Source organism: Lolium rigidum, chromosome 7 (assembly GCF_022539505.1).
Source record: "Lolium rigidum isolate FL_2022 chromosome 7, APGP_CSIRO_Lrig_0.1, whole genome shotgun sequence".
NCBI classification, from domain to species: Eukaryota; Viridiplantae; Streptophyta; class Magnoliopsida; order Poales; family Poaceae; genus Lolium; species Lolium rigidum.
The window spans coordinates 359,834,174-359,842,824 of record NC_061514.1 but is presented as its reverse complement, the minus strand read 5'-3'; the positions used below and the strand labels follow the sequence as shown (position 1 = coordinate 359,842,824).

Below are 8,651 nucleotides of genomic sequence, written 5' to 3'. Positions count from 1 at the left end.
CAACGAGCTATCGGCCACCGCCAAGCGATGGTTGGAGGAACTTAGCGCGCTCGACCGCGGCTTGGCGGGTGAGTCTTTAGTCTTATGCCTTCCCCTTTGCCGGCTTTCGGCCGTCGGCTGCCGGCTTAGGCTATGGCCGGCGGCGTAAACTTGATTTTTTCGATATCTCCATCTTCGGGTGGGGGCAGTCGGTTCTTGCCGGCTGCCGCCAGGCTTACTTTAGAGCTTCGGAATCTCCATCTTCGGGCTGGGGGCAGTCGGTTCTTGCCGGCTGCCGCCAGGCTTTTTCCTTTTTTACTTCGAAATCTCCATCTTCGGGCTGGGGGCAGTCGGTTCTTGCCGGCTGCCGCCAGGCTTACTTTAGAGCTTCGGAATCTCCATCTTCGGGTCGGAGCAGTCGGTTCTTGCCGGCTGCCGCCAGGCTTTTTTCTTTTTTACTTCGAAATCTCCATCTTCGGGCTGGGGGCAGTCGGTTCTTGCCGGCTGCCGCCAGGCTTACTTTAGAGCTTCGGAATCTCCATCTTCGGGCTGGGGGCAGTCGGTTCTTGCTGGCTGCCGCCAGGCTTACTTTAGGACTTCGAAAATTTGCATTTTTCAGCTTATTTCGGCTTTGACAGCTCCTGACATGCTTTTCTTCCTTGCAGCGTCCTTCCCTGAAGCGCAGGAGGAGGCGTTAGCGGCTGTTGGCAGGCGCGGAGGAGCGCCGGCAGGCCACTGGGGAGCAGAGCTCCGATCGCTTCACCATGGACGACTATCTGACGTCCATCGCCGCCCGCGTGGAGCCGGTCACCAAGCTTGGCTGGGAGCTGCGGAAGGCGGCGGAGGAGCTGATCCGGCTGCTTTGGCCGACGGAGACGCTGCCACAAGACCTCTCCAACCTCATCTCCTGGCTGGAGAGGGCTCCCGACCGCTTCCTCGACTGGAAGGAGTCGGCCACGCGCGCTGGAGCCGACATGGCACTGTCTTTCGTGCTCTCCTGGTATAACGAGGTTAGCCTCGACCAGCTGGAGTACCGGCGCGCGGACGTGGAGGACAAGCTCCCGGCGGAGAACAAGGCTGCTCGGCTTGCCCGCGCCTGCGCCATTGCCGACTTCGTCGACAAGGCCATCTTCATCGCGGACCCGAATCCGCCGTCTGACGACGAGGAGGAGGAGGCCGAGGACGAGGAGGCGGACGACGTGCCCGAGGATGACCCGGCAGCCGGCTCGCCGACGCCCTCCGGCTGGTCCTGATCTAGCCGATGCTTAGCTTGTACCTGTTATCTTATGCTTTTGCAAGACAATTTATTAAATCCCCGGGATGCCGGGTGCATATGTAAGACGATATTATTATCCTTTTATTAAGGCACACTTTAATGTGTTTGTTTAATCATTTGTGTGCCGGCTTGCTTTCTTTCGACTTGTTCGCTTTTTCCTATCCGCCCCACTCTTTGGCTGTGCCCTTGCCGGTCGTACGTCCGACTTGCGATCCGTCGCCGGATCAAGAGCGGGCCGCTGAGGGAGGCCGACAGGATTTCCGCCGAACGAGCTAAATTCGGCAATCCGGCACTTTTATGAAAATTTGCAAGTCAACTCGCTTTTACTCTTTCCCTTAGTCGCTTTTCGCGTGCCGGCTCCCTAGGCCTTACTCCCGCCACCGGACAGCCGGGTTGCGGTCTGTAGCTGGATCGGAAGCCGGCTGTCGGAAACCGGATCACGTTACTGAGCCGGCTGCGTGAAAGGGTTCAAGCCAATTGGCGAAACGAAGTAGAGTATGCGAAACACTTGTCGGAAACGGCGCTCTTGGCGCATGCTTTTCATAGCTTACAAAAGGGATACAAGGGATACATACATTCCTCCTCTCATGTGTAAAATGGTCGAAGCAACCTGACATTCCAGTGGACGTTTAGTCTCTTCGTCAGTTTTGCTTGCCTTGTTCTTTTTGGCCTCTTGGGCATCTATGAGATAGTAGGAGTCATTGCCTACCGCCTTGCTCACGATGAAGGGACCCTCCCATGGGGATGCTAGTTTATGCTGTCCGGCTGTCCGTTGGATCAGCCGGAGCACTAGGTCTCCTTCTCGGAATGCTAAGGTCTTGACCTTCCGGCTGTGGTAGCGACGGAGGCTTTGCTCGGTATACGGTTGACCTCGGACTCGGCCATCAGCCGGACCTCTTCAACCAGGTCGACTCCATCTTCGCGAGCCTCTTTGGCTTCAGCCTTCGTGTAGAGCTTGATCCTTGGCGCGTCGTGCTCGATATCGATCGGCAGGACGGCTTCGGCCCCGTATACGAGGAAGAAGGGTGTGAAGCCGACTGAGCGGTTTGGCGTCGTGCGCAGGCTCCACAGCACGCTGGGCAGCTCTTCAATCCAGCAGCCGGCTGAGCGCTCAAGCGGCTCCACCAGCCGGGGCCGGATGCCGGCTAGGATCAAGCCATTAGCCTTCTCCACTTGACCGTTGGTTTCCGGGTGCGCCACGGACGATAGGTCCATCCGGATCCCCATCTCTCCGCAGTAGCGTTTGAAGATGCCTTCGGCGAAGTTGCTGCCATTGTCGGTGATGATGCTATTTGCTTTGATTTGGATTTTATATGGCTTGTGCGTATTTGCTTTGATTTCTCAAGAACCATTTGCTATTTTGAATAATTCATGTATGGATATGTATGGACGACTATTATGTATGCTACTCTATGTTAGGATAATCATGCTTTATGGATGATCATGTTTTATGCTTATATATCTTGATATACTTGTCCATACCATGCTTGTTTCCTAAAGATATTGGGGAGCTTCTCATATTCCACAAATGGTGCACTTTGCATTCAAACGCAAATTCTCCAAGTGCACACATTATGGGGGAGCTGTCGTAATATCTTATATGGAATCAAGGTTTAGAGCTTATCATAATATCTATATGTTACTCTAGCTCGGTTTGTCATCGTATACCAAAAGGGGGAGATTGTAAGGGTATTTTACCCTTATCCATTATTTTGGTATCTATGACACCGTGCTAGAGTATTTGGACTAATACATGCCTACAAGATGACTTTCGGTATTAGCCAAAGAGGTATGATGGTGTAGCAATGGAACAAAAGGCAACGGGAGACCCCCAATTCGACGAAAAATCAGCAAGAGTTTCGAGCCCGGCCGGTCCCGCATCCGGTCGGACCGGCCCCTGGCACCGGACAGCCCGGTCGCCGACCGGATCCTCAACCGGTGCCATCCGGGCAATTTCCAGTAAAGAAGGCGAGCCCTCCGGTCTGCGTCCGGTCACCAGCCCGGTTTCGGACCGGCTGCTCCGGTCCATGGCCCGGTCTGACCGGGCGCCAGACCGAGCGGCCCGGTCAGCCACCGGGCTTTGCGCCTGTGACATCCGGGCGCCATCCAGTAAGCTCAGAAGCCTGCCCGGTCAAGACCCGGTCCCAGCTCCGGTTGGAATCCGGCCGGCCCGGTCTGTGGCCCGGTCTGACCGGGCTGTGGACCGGCCTGTCCGGCGCCAAATCCGGTCGACCGGGTTTCTCGACGAATCTGCTGATGTGGCAAGTGACCAACGGCCAGTTTTTGAAGAACACTATAAATACCCCTTCTTCTACCTTGGAAGGGTTAGGCAACACACTATAAACTGTTCTTGAGCTCTCTCTCTCCTACTCCATTGCTAGAAACACCAAAAGCCTCAGATCTCCCTCCTCCTCCACCCAAACTCAAATCCCTCCGGGGAATCACTAGAGGAGGACCTGATCTACCGTTCTACCAAGCCAAATCTCATTCCCCCTTGTATTCATTGAGAAGCTTGCTTCCTAGGGTTCCTTGGAAACCCTAGGTGGGCAAGAGGAGTCCGGAAGCATCCGGGCTGTGGATTTGCTCCGGGCAAGATTGTGAAGGTTTGGAGGCTACCTCAAAGTCTACCACAAGTGAGTGAGCTATTCCTTCGTGGGATAGGCTCCGGAGAATAGGGTGAGCCTTCGTGGCGCGGGGAATCCTTCGTGGGACCTCCACTCCTCCAAACGTGACGTACCTTGTTGCAAAGCAAGGGAACACGGGAATACATCCTCGTCTCCGCGTGGTATCGGTTATCTCTAACCGAACTCCTTACTTGTGATTTAACTGCCTGTGAGAGCCTTCGTGCTTGAGTTAGTTGTATCCTCATATAGGTTGCTTCACCTAGTTTGCATTAGGCTCATCTTTATATTCCGCAAAGCCTAATATTGCAAAGAAAGAATTAAAATTTGTAGAAACCTATTCACCCCCCCCTCTAGGTTTACCATCTCTATACTTTCAGGAGGTCCGCACATAGGATTGCTCGGTTCATTGCCTCATACCATGTCATTCGGTGCAACGACACACATGATGAGCTTCAAAAAGATCTCATGGAACAATGGTGGAATTGGATTGGACAACAGTAGTTGCATACTTGTTGTATTTGTTTGAAAACTATGTGTTGTATTGTCTCAAAAATATGTTGTATTGTTGTATGTTCGACTTGTTGTATTTGGTGTGAACAATGTATTGTATTTGAATGGTTCATTTTATATGTGAATTTTATATGATTGTTTGACCTTGTTGGATGCATAGTTGTGTGTATTTGTTGTTTGCGCCGCGCCCGCGCGCTGCAAAATACAGCGTCCGGCGGAGATGCTATTTTTCCGCGCCAACGCGCGCTACAAAATGGCGCACCCGGCGGGGGAAAAATCGCTCCGCCACGCGGCAAAGTACAGCGTGACGGCAGCGTCTTTTACCGCGTCAAATTATAGTGCGCCTGTTGGAGATACTCTTAAACTAGTAACATATGTACTCCCCGCTATGACTAGCCTAACGGCTCTATACGACTCGGGCCTTGCGTTGCGTGCTCCTCAGCAATTTGCCATGTGCATTACTATGTCGCACTGTGCCATTTTTTATTAAATTATGAATATTCAATATGGATGTCTATCCTTGGTAAAATCTTGAGAACAGCAGTAGCAGTGGCCGGATAATGTGCGTCAACGCGGCAGAGCACTGTGGCCAGTATAAACACCGCGAGTGGCATCGTCTCTGACTCAACTGCGAGAAGGCAAGATAAGCTAGAGGCACAGCAGACGAAAGCGCTCACGTGTTTCAACGTGCCAATGGCTGATACGGCCACCACCCCCCTCCTAACAAACCATGGAGACAAGCTGGCGAAGGCGCCGTCGATCGACGACACGATCGAGGTGTACATGGGCACCACCGGCGCCGGGCAGCTCCTCAAGGCCATCCTGCTGGCCTTCGCCTGGGCCTTCGACTCGCAGCAGGTGTTCATCTCGGTCTTCACCGACGCGGAGCCGCTGTGGCACTGCACCGGCACCGACGCGTCGTGCTCGCCAGCCACGCCCTCGCCTTGCGCGCTCCCGGCCAGCGCTTGGGCGTGGGACCGCCCGGCCGTCACATCGGTGGTCTCTGAGTGGTCACTCAAGTGCGCCGGCCCGGCGCTCGTCTCCCTCCCGGCGTCCTCGTTCTTCGTCGGCTGCCTCGCCGGGGGCTTTCTCCTCACCACGCTCGCCGACTCGCTCCTGGGCCGCAGGAAGATGCTGCTCACGTCCATAGTGTCCATGTCCGTCGCCGGCGTGCTCACCGCCTTCTCGCCGAACGTGTGGGCGTACGCTGCCCTGCGTTTCGTGTCCGGGTTCGCCAGATCCATGGTGGGCACGTGCACGATGGTCCTCTCCACGGAGCTCGTGGGGAAGAAGTGGCGCGACACGGTGTGCGTGGCCGGGTTCTTCTGCTTCACCCTCGGGTTCCTCTCGCTCCCGGCGCTGGCCTACACGTTCCGGGACGCGTCATGGCGGAACATGTACCTGTGGACGTCCATGCCTTCTCTCTGCTACTCCATCCTCATCTACCTCCTCGTCCAGGAGTCGCCACGGTGGCTGCTGGTGCGCGGCCGGAAGCAGGACGCCATCGAGGCTCTGCAGCAGATCGCGTCGCTCAACGGAAACAGCATCACGTCCAGCTTCTCCATGCTGCACGCCTGCACAATGCAAGAGGACGCCGCAGGGTCGAGCGGCGGCGACAGCGTGTTTGGCACGCTTCACTCGATGTGGCAGCGCCCGTGGGCGCTCCGCAGGCTGGCGGCGATCATGACGGTCAGCTTCGGCGTCGGCACGGTCTACTACGGTATGCCACTCAACGTCGGCAACCTGGGCTCCAACCTGTACCTGAGCGTGATGTCCAACGCGCTGGCCGAGCTGCCGTCCTCCATCCTCTGCTGGCTCCTCATGGGCAGGATCAACCGGCGGAGCTCCGTGATCGGGCTCACCGCGGCGGCCGGGCTCTGCAGCCTGGCGTGCGTCGTCATCCCGCAGGGCGCAGCGAGGATGGCCGCCGAGCTGGTGTCCTTCTCCGCGACGTGCACCGCGTTCAACGTCATAATGATGTACGCCATCGAGCTCTTCCCCACGTCCGTGCGCAACTCCGCCGTGGGGCTCGTGCGGCAGGCGCTCGTGCTGGGCGGCGTGGCGGCGCCAGTGCTCGTCGCGCTCGGACGCGACAGCAGCTTCCTCTCCTTCGGCGTCTTCGGCCTCCTCATCGGCTGCTTCGGGATGTTCGCCGCCTGTCTGCCGGAAACCAGGGGAAAGACCATGTCCGACACCATGGACGAGGAGGAGCAGAAGGAGGCCGCCGTTGCCAACTGCACCGTCGACGACATGGATACTACTAGTGCCGACCTTGTGTAATGTAATTAAACACCTCACCTGCAGCTCGTTTTCTTCAGATTTGACCATGTTGAAACTCTATGGTACGTTAATGGCCATGCACAAGTACAAGGCAAACAATGACATGCTGCTCGTTTTCTTCAGAAAACTGTATATATGCTGCTGCAGCAAATCCTGGATGCGACCATTGCAAATGCTTCATTGTAAGAAGCTCGAACCAAGGTTCAGCGTTCACACAATGTTCTTTAAGCTCTCAAGCCTGGATGATTTGTACAGGAGCACTAGAGTTATTAAGACTTGCTGCTTCTTCGGAAGGGACGAATTACCAGCACTGCCAACCGCCATGTTTCAGAAACCCTGTGCTATCTAGATAATGGCCTATCCTTTCAACGAAGTAATAAGAAAAGAGAGAATTGGTCAGCTGCAGCACAATTTTAACTCCTGATCCTGCAGATGCATGGCAAATTTTGGCAGACGTGTTAGATAGAAAGAAGGGACAAATATAAACTATACTATGCCATCGTATACTCTCTGAATAACTACCAAGCACCATCCATCAAGCGAGAGGAATGGAAATGGCAAAAAAATAGCACGCTGACTAAATAGCGTCGGTCTGAAAATACGCTGTTAGCATGTTATAACGAGCTACAACATGCTATTAAGGAGGCATTGTACACTGATTAATTTAATGTAGGTTTTCCAGATAGACCTATTAGCGTCGAAGTGGCGTGCTATTTTTTCCATGGTCTTACCACATGTTACTGTAGAAAGAAATAGAGCACAAAACATAAATTCCCGATTATCATGAAGGCATATGAATTGAGTATAGCTTCTGTTAGACTTATCACTGGCTTTGACCTTGATGTGCCTCTTTGCATAAAGTTTCAGGAGCATCTTTGTTCAGGAGCCTCACCCAGGTGAGAGTGGTGTCGATGTAGCAAAAGGGAAAAGCTGGAGTTAGAGTGTCTACCCCAACACGAGCGGCAGGACCATTGTAACATGTCTGTCTGCATTTGCTACAAGGCTCTTTCTGAAGGTCTGCACCCTGCACATTCACGTCCCAAAATAGGGATGATACGCATCCAATCCAAGTCACCATGTCGTCGTGGTGATATAACAGATGGGCTGATACGTACCGAGGGGACCGGATCGAGGAGGGGAGGATTAAGGAGAGAAGCACACGGACAAGATGATCTTTATTTCTTTTCAAAATGGGGGATATACCCCAGCCTCTGCATCAAAATGATGCATATGATTGTTTTATTACTTTATTCAGATCATAATATAGTACTTATTACAAACTCAGGGATCAGCTAAAGTCGACATAAAGATCAACCAGCGGAAAAGAGAAAACAACGGATGCCAACAAAATATCAGAAAGTAATCCTATGATCAAGCCGCCAGCCACACCGGCTGTAAAAATCCCGTGCTACCGTCTCCAGCCGGTTGCACCCAGACTCCATGGCATGCCCGCTGATCATCAGACTGGAGATATGACCACATACGGATCCAATGTATAGCCATAGGGATAACCTGCAAGAAAGGTTGACACTTTGGTTTGTTAAACACAATTTCATTTCGCACATTCCAAATAGCCCATACAATAGCGCAAACGCTCACTCTAATGTTTACTAAATCTTTTTTGGTAATACCGCTTAACCAATTACCAAAGAGGTTTGTAATATTGGAAGGGGGAGACAAACTGAATGTCATAATATAACGCGCCAAATAATTCTTGCGGGGGGCATTCAAAATATAAGTGATGTATAGACTCATCTTTATCACAGAAAGCACGTTGCCAATTCCTTTTAGCCAAATTATCTTTGGTTAAAATTTCCTTCCGATGAAGAAACCACATGAAGATCCTAATCTTCAGTGGTACTTTCATTTTCCAAATATATTTCTTGAGGTATCTTAAATTATCATTAAGCAAATCTAGATACATTGATTTAACAGTAAAACTACCTGAGCTAGTTAGACTCCAAACAAATGTATCTCTATCA

General features: G+C 52.8%; 1 protein-coding gene across 1 annotated transcript; it reads left to right on the top strand.

Moving 5' to 3' along the window:
* The first annotated feature begins 5,053 nt into the window (after positions 1 to 5,053).
* On the top strand, positions 5,054 to 6,758 carry LOC124670130 (organic cation/carnitine transporter 2-like). Its single transcript, XM_047206633.1, has one exon. The coding sequence runs from the start codon at positions 5,083 to 5,085 to the stop codon at positions 6,667 to 6,669; it is 1,587 nt and encodes a 528-aa protein (XP_047062589.1). The 5' UTR covers positions 5,054 to 5,082; the 3' UTR covers positions 6,670 to 6,758.
* The last annotated feature ends 1,893 nt before the right edge of the window (positions 6,759 to 8,651 follow it).

Coding starts and splice junctions, on each gene's coding strand:
- LOC124670130 (XM_047206633.1), top strand. CDS start 5,083: ATGGCTGATACGGCCACCACCCCCCTCCTAACAAACCATGGAGACAAG.